Consider the following 17,510-nt stretch of genomic DNA (forward strand, 5'->3'; position numbering starts at 1 on the left):
TTTCGTATCAAGTTACACAACACAGTTATCTAGCTTCCAGGTGTGTCATACGAATCCGAAAAATATCAGTAACCGAAAACGATAGAAACATGGGGGAATTTTCCAGAGATGAGGATAACGACTGATCAATTAAGTAGTATTTCGTGACTATTAATTAATGAGGCTTTACTATATATATTATTTATGTTTATATATATTATGTATTATATATATAATACATAATACATATTTAATACATAATATATATACATAATATATATTATAATTTAATACATTATATATACATAATATGTATTATAATTTAATACATTATATATACATAATATATATTATAATTTAATACATTATATATATATATATATATAATTTGATAATTTAAATACAAATTTTATGTACACCAACATTTGTAAATTACTTTGGGACTTCATATGGATTTTCTTGCAAATCAACAAAATATGAAAAGATACGAATCTCTTAAAAGATTGAAAATGTTTTATATTTTTATGTATGTGATAGAATTTTAATTCTTATATAATTTTCTTCATAGCCAAAATATATTAAACACGGCATTGAAATTATACTTTTTATTTTGATCATCCATTAATTTAAGTAACTTCAAGGAACTGATAAACGTTGATTTATTTTAAAACAGTATGTTTTGTATTATAAAATATATTTAAAAATAATTTCCTTGATTTATCAAAAATAATGATTATGCTATGGATTTTTAAAAAATTCCTTTCCTTTTTTATATTCGTACATTCCTAGTAAATATACGATAACATAAACTACAGTTAATATTTGATAATTAATTAGAACGGATGGAGAATATTTTTAATTTTATTTTGAATAAACAATATAATTGTCCACGGCATAAAATATTTAAGAAATGGAAACATAAGTAATAATCTTACCTGTAAATTGTGGTATTCTCCACTATCTTCTGGTGGTGTTGGCTTAAATTTGCCACAGCAAAAGTTGCAACAACAACAGCAGCAACAACAGCAATAACATGCAGTTATCAGACTACAAAATATGAAGAGTGCCTGCAAGTAACAAATTCTGTTAATTTTAATTAATGTGATAATTATAAACTTATAACATATAATCAGTGGCATGATATTGACATCGAAGATTTAAATTATGAACTTGAAAAGTAAGTTTATTAATTTCATAATTAAATGAAAATATTATAAATTTTAACAAATAAAAGACATTGTATTCACTCATCTGTATATTACATTACTATTAATAAAATTTTATTAAATTCTAATCAAAACTAATATTGAAATAATATTTAGTTTATAGAAACACTTAGAAATTATAATAAAGACTTACCTTGCACCAACCAGAAGTGACTACAAAATATGCATTAACATTTTCTTCACCAAATTGTTCAGCGACATATAATCCAAGAGATCCATAATTATCATATATATTTCTTTTAGTTAAATCTGTTAATATAGCATGTGCTCTATTTATTTCTTTAAACTGAAACATAATTATATTCAAAACGATGAACTTTAAATAGTTATATTGAGTTGGATTAAAGTAATAATTAGAATTTTTTCCATATTTAATTTATAAGATTTATCTAAATATGCATACATCATTATAATAGGCTTTAAAACATAGTTGGATGGAAACAAACGTTATCATATTTAGTTCTATGACAAAATATTTGAATACTGTTCAATTTATAGAACAGACATGAACTCTTTTAAGAAAATTATAGAACTATTATATGAAAAGCAAGATATACATCTCTATTAAAAGTTAAATTGCATACTTATTCTCACAATTAAAAATTGAAATTATATGAAATTGGAAGCAAATAAATCAAACTAAACTATAAAAGATGCAATTTCTCCTCAAAATAGGAAAAGTAAGAAGAAATTGCTTTCATACAAATATAAAAGATTGCAATTTACTGACAAATTAAAATAAAATAAGTGTTAAATAGATGCTTAAAGGTTATAAAAATAAAATGGATATAATTAATATTAATCTTTTCTAATGCATCGTATCAAACTCTACCTTATCTGCCGCTTCTGGATTATTCGGATTTTTATCAGGATGATATTTTAATGCTAACTTTCTATAAGTCCTTTTAATTTCTTCAGGGGTGGCAGTTTTTGGAATTTCTAATATTTGATACAGGGAATCTCCTGCTGTCCTAAAACAAATAAGATGTTAATAAATCAATTAATTATCAATTTCTATCCTAAACATAATTTGTCAATTAGCAAATATTATTTTCAAAATTACATTGAAAAATGTTTAAATTTAGACTATAAGATTAACTTATTGTAGTTCATATATACCATGGAATAATAAAAAAAAGAGTCTGACATATATAGTTATTTTACTTATAAAATAATATATTTATGTAATAGAAATTTAATTTTAATAAAGAAGATATTTAAAAATGTCCAGGTTCTTGTCATAGAAATATCATATTATTATTAATATATTAATCTAATTGTATAAAAGAGTTTATAAAAAAAGTATTTAACATATACTTTAAAAGATTTTAATTAATTAAGATATGAGTTATAATTTATTTTAAAACAGATAATTGTTCTTGATACTAGAAAACCTGTACTTCCTTCACTGTTTAAAATTTTTATTTCACTATATTGATTTTTACAAATGTACAAGAAATATTTTGCAAATTTGACAGTTGCAGTTAACATTCAATTTTCATATTAAAATTTAAATAAATTAATTTATTTGGTTAAATATAAGACGTTTCTGAAGATAAAATACTAAATTAATTTTAATGACAGTCATCTTCAAACTTATGTTGAAATAGTATGCACAAATCAACAAATTAACCTAGTAAATATACATTTTTATCGTTAAAGAATAAACTGTCAATTGATAGAATTATCATTTTTTATTTTCGTTAAAGCAAACAAATTAAAATAAAAAGTAAATAAAAAATAGAGATTAAAACATACAAGAATGAGTAGAAGAATAACCTAGAATTTTTCTAATTTTGTAAGATTTTTAATTCCTAAAATATATGCACCAAATTCAGTGGAAAAATTTATGTTAATTTCCATTGAAATAAAACAACGTAATTTTTTTAAAGTAAAGAAACAATTTAAAACGCAAAAGTTTAGGCAAGGGTGGTAAAGTACTCACGACATCTTTCTTTTATCCATGTTTAATAGTAGCGTTACTCGATGATACGAAAAGTAGAATTAATTTTTTACTAGGTATTTCAAACTTTCGTCGTCCTGTATTACAGGTACATGATTTTCGTCATTAAATGAACGTCTTTTTGAATAGATGTTGTGTCGGATGATAGCAGGGAAAAGGATTCAATATTTTAGTACCAAAAGTGGACACAGTTGCACCAAATTGGCGCCACTGAAAGTATGAATTTAAGAAGTATAAATGAAGTTTGAAACTATTGGTGCATATTATTTCAATTAGACGCACAGGTAACTGCATATTTAACTTAATCGTTACTTATTTGTAAATACTATATTTGCAAATTTTGTTTTCATATATATGTACAGGACAGGTTTCTAAATCCATAAAATATTATTATAAAGAAATGAAATGTTGTTAAGATAAGAAAATTTAGATTTTTTAATAATAAAAAGATTTAAATTAGTAAATTAAAAAATCAATATCCAATGATAAATTGCAATAATGATTACATATATAGCTTTATTTAAGATTGTACATACACATATATACATTTTATCCAAATTATGATATATATATATTAATCTGCCAATGTGTCATAATGTCTCCTATCATAATTTCGGTCGTTTATTGTTAAACTGTTTTACGTATTTGATTAGTATTTCTTATTAGTAATTCTTTGCACTCCAGAATCGAGAGGCGACAATAGCTGGTTTTACGTTTTCTTGTAGACAAAGCAACGGTTCGATATCTAACGTCTGTTTTGTAACTGAGACCGACGGAAAGAACGATAGGTTGCAGTTTGTAGTTTGTAGTTGTTATAAGTACAGATAGATTATATTGTACCTTGTACTAGTAGTCACTGTTTTGTATATAAAGAGAAAACACTCTAAAATAAATAGTCGTTTCTTTTAGATTTCATAGTACAGCATTGTTCTATTATTATTATTATTATTATTATTATTATTATTATTATTATTATTGTTATTATTATTATTATATTATATTTTAAACTATTATAATTATTATGGTAATCGTTCAATGATTTTCAAATATGTTGTCAGGATCATGATTTTGGACAACTTTTTCCTATACATATAACTGCTGCTCCGCTTTAGTTTTCGAGATAAGGATTGTTATGTGCTCTTTGACGTGGGTTAGATATCGCTTATGTTGAGGTTAGATTTATCTATGGACTCCCATTGGAGTAATTATATATATAGGTACAATGTCATCGGTTTCAATATTCAAGGATATTGATTAACAAATGATATCAGTCGGATTTTTTCTTCTAATACATTTACCTAGGATAGGTTCACCCAAATTTTTTGCATACTTCATTTGATGACAGTCTCAAAAGGAAGATGGAAGCATAAGAACTTGTTTGCAGGGAAGAGTTGAGTTGTTATTTGAAATACATAAACTTAAAATTTTTGCTTTATTTTGTGCCGGGTGAGAATATCTCTGTAGTTGTGAAATACAAAGGGACAGTTTCTTTTATTACCTAGAACTCAGAGGAGCCAATCAAATGGAAAATAAGAAATAAAAATAATAATAGACTCTGAAACAGGATACGTTTGCAGTATTGTGGCACTTTGATAATAGTCTGTTGTCGACAGAACAGTTAATAAGAATTGATCTTCCAGTGTCAACTAGAATTTCTTTACTTTTGTATAAAACGCTATTAGATAAAGCCCCAGTTTCTCAAGGACACCGTATGTTCAGTGACTATTATACAAGCTGTTCTTTGCCTAAAAAATTATACAAGATGAAGTGTTATTTAACCAAACAAATTCAAAGAAAATATTCAAACAAATAGAAAAAGATTGCCATAAAAGATAAAGTAGAATGAAATATCTATAGTAGCACGTTAACATTTAGCCAACCGCGCACGCCAGAGCGAGCTATTTCCACCGCCCTCGGCAAGCTAACCTATATGCTGTCTACCGCGCATTTTTTCAAATATAAAGGACTAATATTCACTACTTAAAAAATAAAGAAGTCTAAAAATTATTTGTGGTTAATTATATTTTGCGGTAATAATTTTATTTAACGATTTCATATATTGTTTATACGAAACATCAAATTAAAAATATATACTAAAAGTATAAAAAAATATAGGTAAAATTAAAAACATTACAGATAATTAAAGATATATAACACGACTTGAACGTGAAATTAAAAATTCATAATGCATTTTAATATTTTTTTTACAATGTGACATCATTCGATTATAACTTTATTTAGTCATAGCTGATAGTGTAGCTTTTTAATTAATTTTAACATCACTAAATTGGTGTATTTTATTATATACTGTACTTTATAAAAGCGGAAAAAATGATGCAATTAATTGGGAACAATACCAGGTAAACAATAACTAATAATAACAACAACAAAAAAGAAAACTTGTTGCTAAAATCAAAAAAGGTGATTTCCCATTTGGTCACCCAGCGATGTTCTTCACAGAGGGGAGATCTCCCTGTTCAGTTGGCTAAGTGTTAAGGAAATATACTTCGATCATGGTTTTGGAAAATAAGCGAATTACAGCAATGTTGGCAAATTGTGACAGTGGTGGAACAAGTTCTGTCAAAAGGATACTATGGATGGTACTGAAATTATTGTAGAAATATCTAATATTCTATATTACATACAATTTATGGATGGTGTTGTTTAAGCAGACTAATACAGTTTAACATATTCCTTCGTGAGAAAAACTCTTGAGTAGTGGTATAAGCTATTTTTTGAAAGATTAAAAATATCCATTATCCTGTATAAAAATTCATACACATTATATAAGTTTGTAAAAAAGCAAACAAATGTCCACTTAGTCATTCGAAATATATTAAGTTACTATTAAATCAATTTAGAAGTGATTCTGATGACAGGATTGTAATGTATTAATTCAAACAGCTACAGAATTAATTTTTTATTTTTTTCCTAAAACTATTACCCAATATATAAGATTAACAGTAATTTGTAAAGTAGAATAAAATGTAATTGTAAATTCTTATGCTAAGATACTTCCCAAGGATAACAATTTTATTAATAATTATTATATAATACAAAAAGATAAAGAGTATTAAATATTAAGGACAAAAAATATTAGTTAATAAATTTTTAATGTGGAGGTAGATATTGATTATTTGTAACCAAAGTGCTCTTCCTATAATCACTCGACGATGAATTTTCATTGTTTGCATCATATTTGACATTTATTTTGTTTTCTTTAACTGTAGAGTTGAGCATGATTTTCTTTAGCCATGCTACATCTAATGAAGCAAACATAGCAACCTAAAATATAAAACAAAGAATTTGTATTTATCTATTTCTGATTTTAAAATTTATTAATTTTAGAAATAAATAAAATTTATTTTGATTGATTTATTAATTTAATATAAAAGTAGCATACGATATTCGAATATTAATTGATTCCTATAACTAATATGAGTAATTATATCAACAAACACAAAAATACAAAAACAGTATTGGAAACATATTATTATAATCTAACATTAATGTAGATATGAATAGTAATATCTTCAGTATTATATGATAATATCATTATCTTACTTGATTTGATGGATAGCATCCTGTATCTTGACTATAAATTCCACTTAATTCATAAACACCATGTTCATTTTGACAAGCAAGAGGTCCTCCAACATCTGTGTCACAAATATTATTTTTTTCTTCTTTGGGTGCAGCACAGATAGTCCCATTTGTAACATTAACTCCAAGATTTGTGCTTAGTAATAGCACATCCTTGCAACGTTCTCTGGATAGTATGTTCATACTAATTGCATGCATGATTGCACCAGCATAATGTGCTAAAACAGAAATATTTATGTACTTAATCATTTAATTTGGTTTAACTTCCGGATTATCTTGATTCTCAAAAATAAATATAATCATAATAATATACAATTGTTGTACATATATGTATATATATGTATACAAAAATAATAAAATTTTTATGTAAGACTGTACTGGAAAACAGAATCGGAATTATGAAAGAAGTAACATTGTTATGATAAACAATATTTAACTCTCTATTTACGTGTAAATTATTTATTTAAATATAATAGACGATATTCCTCGCTTAATTACCTTGAAGAATGGACTTTCCCCAACCGGTGGCAATGCACAATTTATTATTTTGCAGTAAATGCTTTGAATCAGACAGACATATGGGACTTATATGACGATCAAAAATAATGGGATTTTCGAGATGCAACATTGCGAGGTCGTATTCTCCAGGTTTTCCTTCATAATAAGGATGTATACTGATGGATGATACATTGATGATTTGGAAAGGCAATGGTTCTTCATGCTTTAATTCGTACCCCAATTTCCATTCTCCCAATTTTACCAAAACATCTTCCGGCAGCAGACTTGAATAATAATATAAAATATTTTGATGAAGAAAATAAAATGATAACAGTTTATTCTAAGCTAATTACATGTGTCTTACAAACAGTAATATTAAAATTAAATAATCAAATGCAAAAAATAATAAAGCTTAATAAATATAATTACTATAAAAAATAAATTTCACGTGCAACAGAAAACGCGATATCCATGTACCACGAAAGAGGTAACTATTTGTAATAGAAAAAATACTTTTTATTTAATAAAAGTATATTGTAATATTCGGTCATGTTTTTGATAATAGTTCTAAAAATATATCTTAATTTTAAATGCCTGTATCTTCGATTACATCATTTGTTTATGTTCTTATATTCTTAGAGATTTTAATAAGAAGTTGCGTACACCTTTCCAAATATGGTGACTATGCTAAATTCTTCGCTTAAATTTTGTGGGTGGATCATTCGGAAATGTCGTTACGAAATTTAAAAAAATCTTAAAGATAAAATATTTTCATGATTCATAAAATCTGCATTTTATTGAATAATGCATACACCTTCCTTTTTTTTTTCGATGACTTTTTACTGTTTATTGAGTAGCTTCACGAATCCGTTTTCGGAAAATTTTTTGTCCTTTCCTACTATGCATACTTTTAAGTAGTTTTTGTAAATCTATAGAATATTTGAAGAATATATAGAATATCCATAGAATCTATATATATTTAATCTTTCGCCAACTTTCTGCTAAGATGTATAGTGGCCTATAGAAGTTTATATAATATAATAATATAATATATTATATAACTATATAACAATATCTATTTGTTGTATCGTTTCTAATGTGTAATTTGTAAGTTATGATGAAGTTAACCTATGTTTAATTGAGATATTGTTCTGTAGTACCAAATTCTCGCTGAATTATCGAGAATAGACAATAAATTGAGATTTTTTGACAGATTTCATTTTTATCAATAAATTTAAGTTAAAAATTCAAGTAAAACGAATGTATACATATATTTATTAGTTTATGAAAATATTATTTTTTTTTTATTTCTTCTATTTTCCATCTCAACAAAATTTTTAAGTGAAACTGAAACTTCTGGGGAAAATAATACAAGAAAGATATATGAATATTTCCAGGCATATTTTGATCTGTGTAATTAATTATTATTGACTGTTTTTATATTTAGTATGCTTACCCGTAGATGCAATTAGCTGCTGTTAATACATCTTGAGTTCCAATTAGGACACCAGAACAGAGAATTTTCCGTTCCTTCAAATGTAAAACCATCGCTTGCCATGGAATCTCTGCAAAAACTGTTTTGGAGTCCGTTTCTTGTGATTGTTTTAATACCTGACAACAGAGAACGATCTTTTTAAAAACATTTTTTATTTATTCATATTCAGAATGTTAATTGTTTCATATCGTTGCATATTTCAATTTCTTATATTAATAAATAACGTACTTGTAATATGTTAAATTGTTTTACTGATATCCTAATATTTTTCGAATGTTTTATTACACCGATTATTGTTCTCTGTATTATTGTAATGTAGTATGCATAAATACATATGTACTTGTACATTTACGGAAGAGTTCTCATAAAAATGAGAAAGTTTCTTCTTTTATTTTATTTCATTTCCACAGGAAATTGAAATAGGAATACATTCTACATATACTGTTTCTACATCTTATGGCATATGCTTATATAATAAAAGTATTCTACATTGTGATAATTCATGTAGATATTACAATTTAATGATAATTCAATAAAAATATTTTGTAATGTAGAAAATAAATTTTCGTTCATAGCAAAATTAGAAGAGACAAGGGGACGATTTGATAATTATAAAAAGTAAAAATATATGGTTTTTATGTACGATGCATTATTTTGTCGAAGGTGGAAATATATTGAAAACACAAAAATATAAAAACTACCACTAATCGTTTACAAAAACAAGCTGAATGTGTACTTATAAAAATATTTGTAATTTTGTATGTATGTGTAGACTGAGTCACCTGACATTTAAATGACGCCATCTAGCTCATAAATCTTATCAACTTGTGTTTCGTGTTTAACTGTGGTGAGAATTCTTCCCGTAAGAAATTCGGTAAGAAAAGCTTTTGGTAAGAAATTCTGTGAGTTTAGCATAGCTTGTTTCCGACACGTACTGCACTGCTCTTCGATGATAACGTCATAACATTATTGTCATAATTTACATTACATTAACGTCATAATTTAATTATATGTATATGTATAAAATTATATACAGTTATTGTTTCTATTTAATAATAATAATAATAATAATAGTAAGAATAATAGTTTATTTTTTCAGCCCTCCGGGCATGAAAAGGGACTCGGTTTACATTGTTACTATAATTTTTTTCTTTCTATATTATATAAATTTCAGCAATTTGATTTTTTAGTCGGTTTTGATAATTTTACTATAAAAATTAGCACAAAGGAAGTAGAATTTGTCGCATTTACTGATTTAAAGATACTTACCTTATTTCTAATACCACATGTTAATCTTGTTTCTAGCGTCTTAAAACCACTTCTGTCATCTGTGTCCGTATTTGGAGGAACTAAAAATACTTTTTTCGCAGAGATATCAGAATTTTCTGGTATTAACATGGGCTCAACTTCTTTAGAATACTTTACATTGCGATTGTTTGCAGGTATTTTAGTAGTTTTTGCAGATGCATTGGGTAGTTTCACTTTTACAACATTCATAAACGTTGGAAATCCTTGTTCGTCAAATCCACCGGAGTAATTTGCCGGAAGATTCCCTGTTGGCCAAGGATCTACGTAGTTTGGATCCCGACAACATTTGCCAATTATTCCATTATCAGGATTTTGGCAACTCTATAAACAAGTATAATAACATTTCTTGTAAGCTGAGTTTCGAAAATGCAATAAAAATGTTAATTTTCAAATATTCTGTGCCTAAATTAAAAACTTAAAGATTTATTAATTTATATTTAGTCAAGATTATTTCTTTAGTAAATCTTTTACTTGTATTTTCAATGTTCTTATATCCAAATTAGTACTGTTTATTTATATTATAATACAACTATTACAATATTACCACGTATTTTTACCTTCGAAAATAATTTTAAAATCGGTGTTCTATTTACTGAAATACGATAGTAGTACATATGTACCACTATGTTGCAAGTATAATTTTAAAACAATGCGTCTATCGGTATATTTCAATTTTAAACATATTTACAGATATATTTCGACGAGAGAATTTTTATGCAAAATTTATATTTATATGTATTGTATTATATTTCTCTATTTGATATTTAATCGTTTTCTATAACTCCTTCAAGTCATGAAAATACGATTGTATCTGCAAAGGTGCCCTCGGTCTATCAATATATCTTGTCAATATATGTTCAACATGTTCAAAGTTCTCAACTAAAAAAATCAATATGTATTATCAATACAATATTGTCAATATTTATTGACAAGTTGTATTTTCGTTGAAAACCTTGAAATATTGACAATATTATTGACCGCCTGAGGGTACCCTAAGATTGGACGTTGTGAACTCTACATTTTGAATATTTGTTATTTTTATTCGCGATATTTTTAATCGGTAATTTTTACTCACGGTAATTTTTACTCACACTCATTGGCACGCGTCGAAGAAGTTGTTTTTCCGTCAGAATAACAGGCTCTGGACTGATCATTCCGTCTATAGTGCAGAACTTTTCTTCAACACATATAAGCGCTGCTGCACATCCAAGCTGCATATGGGTCGGAATTGCAAAAGCGCCTAAATATTTTGATATTTCAATGAAGAATGTTATTAAATTGTTGTCGCAATAAGATATTCCCTAGTAGTATTATGTTATCTCATGCATTGCGTTACAACTAATATTAATGGTACCAATTATTTTATTTAGCAACCAGAAAATTAAGAAATTGAATAATTTATACAATTTGCTAAAATAGGTATTCTTTGGTTGCATAACATTTAGAAAACTATGAATATAGAATAAGCTATAACATGTTACGAGTTGTTTTCTCGAGAAATATGGATAGCGACAATCCTAGTTTGAGCATTTTAGTATATCAACTATATCGACAGAATTTCGAAATAGAAATGAAACGCATCAAGGTTGATGGTTTTTTAGTTAGAAATCTCTTTTAAGATGTATCTGATCCTGTTCAGCAATGTCGTTACAAGCATGTTATCTTTAACGTTTATTATATTGTACTAGATATAAAATTTGTTATTTTCTTGAATTTCTTAGTTACGTAGGACAGCAAATATCTTCTAAACGAATAGTGGATTGTACTAATAATCTCGCAATATATTTTTTTTAAATTACTGTAAAAAATACTTCATTAATTAAAATCTAATTTGTAAAATTCTATATCGTGTACATATGTACATGTGGTATTGTACATATATGTACATGTATGTTCGTTGTATATGTTGTAGTAGCCACTATCAAGCTTAAAATTACATATAAGCTGTTATTGCATATTATCGTTATCAATTGTGTATAATAAATGGAAAGTTAAATCAATATACTTTGTATAGAAGATCCAAAAATATTTGGCTCATTCCTTTTTTTAGTTATTGCGACCTGGTTATAGCTTGTGGATGATTGCTCAGTTTGATAATTTATATTATTAGAATTATCTTTTACATTTTTGCCAGACGTTTTCAATTTCCTTTCAAATTCTTTTGTAATCGTGCAACAAACTTGATCGTGTACCCTGCATTGTTCATCCTATTAAAAGAAATGTTAAGAAAATGACATCTGTTAATGATCGATGCAGGTAAAATCTAAAATCTGTTACGAAAAATATCGTTGTAGAATTTTTTAAAAGCTTTTAATGGACTAAAATTAAATTTCTCATATTTTTGAAGCAATAAGAAAACGACCTATCACGTTATTATTAAAACTAAGATAACGTTCAAGAAAGAAACAGGAATATTTGCATCCCAACTTTTTCTACTAGATTAATGAAAGCATTGTAATTAATTAAAATAACAATGATGAATTCTTTAAATGAACTGCATCATACTATAGCTAGTAGTACTATTTTGAAAAAGTACGAATAAGTTTACCTTGATGGATGAAGAGTAAGTAGTACTTTTACTTGAGTGAATATAACCATTTACACAATCTTTTTTGTTAACGCAAATTCTATTCGATCCAATACAGCTAATTATAAAATCAGTGTTCAGTTCCGCGAATTTTAAATCATTGGAAGCAAAATGACCTCGATAAGTTTGCTTTTGGTTGGTTTGAAATATTACACCATCTTGCTCTGGTTGAAATATTACTTCTTGTTGTTCAGGTGTTTGAAATATCACATGTTGTTGTTCAGGAGGTTGAAATATTACTTCTTGTTGTTCGGGAATTTGAAATATGGATTTTTGTTCAGAATTTTGATATTCTATATAAATAAAAAGACGATTGATAACAACAGCAATACAAAACTCAACTTTCATCTCATATAATAAAAATTAACATTAAGTAAAAGTGATTTAACACGAGAAAAGACGAGATTTCTCTGTAAACTGAAAGAAATACCAAAACAATTGGCAAAAAAAAAAAAAAAAAAAATACTCAAGAAAGTCATGTTTTTAGTATTTCATATTAGATTTTACATAGCTATGTATAAGAAAATCATTCAATAAGTCGTTATTGATCGATACGACAATTTCTAAAGTAATATTCTTGTTTTGAATAAATAAATGCGTATAAATACAGGAAAGAAAGTTTATCTTCTGTGGAGAAATCTCCTTAATAGTTTGCATAGAACTACATAAATATTAAAATATCAAATGTACAGACCTGTGTAAGGAGTTTTGGTTTGAGGCGAGTAAGGCAATCCATTTGTTGAAAAAATAATAGCAATAAATATTAATGACCTGACAAGCATCTTTCTTTGTGTTTCTCCTATGTATGTCTGTAAAGATTATAAAACGAGCGATGTAAGAGGGCAAAAAATTGGAATCTTTAGTCAAGATGCTTTAACATTATAAAAGACAAAATAGAGTTAAAATTAATTACGTATAAGATACATAAACATGAAGATAAAAAAATAAATAAATGCAATAAGATAAAAGAGATAATAAGAAAATTGAAAGTAAATATAGAAGACTGACACGTTTCATGACTAAATACATATACAAGAAAATGTTGTATATGTAGAAGAATGCTGACGTTTGGGCAAAGTGGTGAAAAGCATTAATTTTAATTTATGGAAAAAGGAAGACCCATCACCCGGAAATAGCTGATCCAGGCCACATCGTCTCGATCGAAAGAGAAAGGAATACACACATACAGAGATTCTTGATTTTTACTTTTCTAATGTCCTACATTCCAAGAATGATATTTTGGAGCTCACGTCATTCTTTCGTCGACCTCGAGAGTGTTTCACTTTGCCTCTCTATCTCCCTTTCTCCCTTCCTCGTAGTTATTTCTTCGTCTATTTTATTAGTAATTACTATTTATAGATACTATTTTAGAAAATTTTATAATCTTTTCGATGAACAAACAAATACAAATGAATTAAACTATCCCTTCAATTTGATAGGATTTGCTTTCTATGGATGATGGGGAGTTTCGTTAATATCCTTTTCCGATATTTGCAACTATGTTGTAATATAACTTATGTACATAAATATGAATAATTTACAAGAAACTAAATAAATTTCAATTTTCAAAAGTTTTCTTTGTTTCAAATTATATTGGAAAGCTAATTTCCTCACTAGTTTATAATCTACTAACGTGTATAAAGAATGTAATTATTTTTATCAAAATGTAGTTATTTAAAAATTATCAGAAAAATTGAAATCTCGATTCCTACAACTAGAACCGGTGTAACCAAAAGATTTAAATGTCACGGACGTTCAAAGTTTTGATCTAAGATTCATAATGTAAAATTCATATATATATATATATATGTATGTATGTATGTATCATTTTTTAAACAAATTAATTAGTAATTATTACAACCAAATATATCAACGTAGAATACCTTCATTTTATGCACATTCATTGCTGATTATAAATTTATATTTTTTAGTTTTACCTTATACTTAATAATCATTTACGAAAATAAAATTCAGAAAAATATACATGTCGTGTTTCTTTGTTCATCCTGAAATTTCCGTATGTGTATTAAAAATAAACAATTCTCTTATAAAATAATTCTGATTAAAAAGAATGTATATCAGTATTTTGAATAAATAATATATTGTATATTAATCGACGATAATATTCTTTAAATGAACAATGTAACAAAAAATTTGTTAGTAATTTATATGTTCTTTATGATTTGTTGTTAAATCTGTATAACATATCTGTCAAAATAAATTACAGAAGATAGCGATAAATAGCTTTCATTTTGCCAAAGGATGAAGAAAAAATGATATTTATATAAAAAATACACTAAAAAATTGTAATGTATAAAACGTGATGAGATATTTGTTGACGTTGATATTTCTATGAAACACGGATAAACAAATTACACAAAGTAACGATAAAGAATTACAAAAAAATAATGAAAAAATTATATACAGAAAATTAATATAATAAGGAGAGGTACTAACCACCAAATACAAAATAGCATAAAAGAAAGGAAAATAATTATTTTAAATGGAAAACAGATAAATCTTATTTTCAATGTAATAATTAAAGTATTTTAGATATTTAATGATTTAGAATTTATGTTATTTGTACAGAATATTACTATAAAAAATTGACTATTTTTTTAAATTTTGTAAACCAATAAATTTTGCAAATAACTTTGATAAAAGTTTGAATATTAGTTTAATAGCCAAATTTTTATAATTCTATATTTTTATTGATTTATATAAATTGAAAATTCAAAAGTAGATCAAGATTAGAAATAATGGCACCTACTTATTCGGTAGATCCGTATGTGATGAGTACGATTCACTAAATGGAATTTACTTTTCCACGTGATACCTAAAAGAAAGTTAATAAAACTGGCGCTGCTTTAGTATTCGTTCTTCTTTTATATCGATTCGCCAATCTTCAATATCTCCCTACCATCCCAATCGCAATTGCAACCTTGTGCCCACCTTCTTTGAACTATCTTCTTTGAAAATTTCCTTACAATTGACAAAATAGTATTTTCTTAATTCACTTAGAAACTAAATATTTATGCGCTTACTTTCTCCAATCAAAAACCTGAATTATTTCCGTAATTAACGAAAAGATACTGTAATTTTTAGAAGATTGCACAAAGTATATAATATTCGGATGAAACGACTACTGCTTTTCGTTAACTTACATTTGTACAATAAAATAAGTAAATAAGTAATAAAATTCAAGTTAAATCTGTTTTTATGTCTTACATTTTTGCAACAGCTAGAATGCAAACAAACATAAAAGAAATAAGTTATTGTCAAAATTTATTACACTATTTATGAATAATAATATTTTTATTTTTAGTCAGTATTTATTAATTCTCATTTTCTTAAGATATTCATATAAAATTATTGTATTTTCTTATTGTTAGAAATAATGCTCATTATATTAATTACATAATTTTATGATGATAGAAACATTATGATTTCTAACAAATATAGCTATTATAATTATTTATTTTATTTATTTTTTCACAGTCCTGTCCTTTCGGATTTGGACGATTCTTCGATTTTACATTAGGTACATTATATTCTTAAAAAAAAATTACATATTTCTTTCATGTCAACAATTTGTAGCCGTACTAATTTCACAAAATTTAAATTTTTATTAAATCTTATATGTATATTTATTCGTCATTAACATATTACATTAGTTAAGAATGACTATTTTGTCAATTTTAAACATTATTCTCTATTATTACCAAGAATTTTAAATGTTGACTCATCTCGGTGCACATTTTTTAAACTATCGTCTGTTATATGTAAATATATCCGTTATACATATATATGTACATATATATGTATATGTATGTGTATGTATGTACATACATATGTATATATATGTATATGCATATACATATATATACCTGTGTCGTATAGTCGAACGCTTCTTGGCATTGACTTTTAAAATAAGTGACTTTTTACGAAGTCCATCCTCCGCAATCTTTTGCTTGATTTTTCTTATCTTTATACATATACAGGGTGTTCGAAAATGATATATCACGATCATCGTAACGTTATTTTACACCTCTGGATAGGTGATGTTGTGCGAAACAGTAGTCGCAAAATTGACCATGATCTCGAAGTTCAAGGACAATTCTTTTGTTTACTGGATCATAGTCTGTTCATAATGAAGATAGAAAATTGCAAAAGAATCATGGGTCGTACCATAAACGCTTTTTCAAAAATAAAACGTCAAAGTTTCATTGGTTTCCGAATTCGCTTCGTTTCAAATGTGTTTACCTACATTTTGCAGTCCTAGGTAGCATCTATTGTCGCACATACTTAGATAAATCCATCATTATACCCCATATAACCCATATGTTCCTTTCTCTCTTTTTTCTTTTTTTCCTTTTTGCTATTTAAGCAGCACCACTCGCATTTCTACTTTCCAGCCAAGTTTCTTCCCAAGATTGACTGACAAGGTCAAGGTCAATTTTACGGCTACTTTTTTTGCAGATCTTCAGCAATCCAGAAATGTAAAATAACGCTATAATGATCGAGACAAATCATCTTTGAACACCCTGTACATACCTACAAGCTAAACTCTTCTATTACCTTCTCGATTGTTGAATAAATCTTTCTCACTTGAAAAAAAACTAAATTTAATGTACATTTTTGTTACTTGCCGTTCTATAATATCTTCCTGCTTTGCTTGAAAAATATTTAAAAAAATGAATAATGGCACAAACATTAATATTCTATAACTTTAAATACGTGATGTAACATCCAAATTTCTATATCATGTATCAAAATTTAGAAAATATTCTATTAAATATATATATATATAAATTAACTTATTTTTTATACTTTTGAATGTTATTTTATTAA

At 26.2% G+C, this 17,510-nt stretch overlaps 2 protein-coding genes and 1 long non-coding RNA gene across 6 annotated transcripts in view; 1 reads left to right on the forward strand and 2 right to left on the reverse strand.

Annotated features, from left to right (window-relative positions):
* Positions 1-3,357, reverse strand: part of LOC139996178 (dnaJ homolog subfamily C member 5) — a 34,323-nt gene extending 30,966 nt beyond the window's left edge. For both annotated transcript variants that reach the window (XM_072020348.1, XM_072020347.1), the window contains exons 1-4: positions 3,151-3,357; positions 2,038-2,176; positions 1,339-1,491; positions 915-1,046 (exon numbers count right to left, since the gene is read on the reverse strand). In XM_072020348.1, coding sequence (XP_071876449.1) covers positions 915-1,046; positions 1,339-1,491; positions 2,038-2,176; positions 3,151-3,170 — 444 coding nt within the window. In that variant the 5' untranslated portion in view covers positions 3,171-3,357. The remainder of the gene's footprint in view (positions 1-914; positions 1,047-1,338; positions 1,492-2,037; positions 2,177-3,150) is intronic.
* Positions 3,358-3,995: 638 nt separating this feature from the next.
* LOC139996010 (uncharacterized) lies at positions 3,996-5,989 on the forward strand. 2 transcript variants are annotated; one of them, XR_011802111.1, is made up of 2 exons: positions 3,996-5,283; positions 5,529-5,989. It is a non-coding gene; the product is annotated as an uncharacterized lncRNA (long non-coding RNA). The 2 variants fall into 2 exon arrangements; XR_011802112.1 differs by having other exon boundaries at positions 3,996-5,198.
* Positions 5,990-6,073: 84 nt separating this feature from the next.
* Scaf (inactive serine protease scarface) lies at positions 6,074-15,568 on the reverse strand. 2 transcript variants are annotated; one of them, XM_072019980.1, is made up of 10 exons: positions 15,430-15,568; positions 13,354-13,468; positions 12,621-12,901; positions 12,078-12,279; positions 11,164-11,312; positions 10,034-10,393; positions 8,726-8,880; positions 7,270-7,553; positions 6,733-6,989; positions 6,074-6,453 (listed from the first exon to the last, which is right to left on the reverse strand). In XM_072019980.1, exons 2-10 carry the CDS (start codon positions 13,439-13,441, stop codon positions 6,280-6,282), a joined length of 1,950 nt encoding a protein of 649 aa, XP_071876081.1. In that variant the 5' UTR covers positions 13,442-13,468; positions 15,430-15,568; the 3' UTR covers positions 6,074-6,279. The 2 variants fall into 2 exon arrangements, with proteins under 2 accessions (XP_071876081.1, XP_071876080.1); XM_072019979.1 differs by having other exon boundaries at positions 12,621-12,952.
* Positions 15,569-17,510: the final 1,942 nt, after the last annotated feature.

Source organism: Bombus fervidus, chromosome 17, assembly GCF_041682495.2.
Source record: "Bombus fervidus isolate BK054 chromosome 17, iyBomFerv1, whole genome shotgun sequence".
Lineage (NCBI taxonomy): Eukaryota > Metazoa > Arthropoda > Insecta > Hymenoptera > Apidae > Bombus > Bombus fervidus.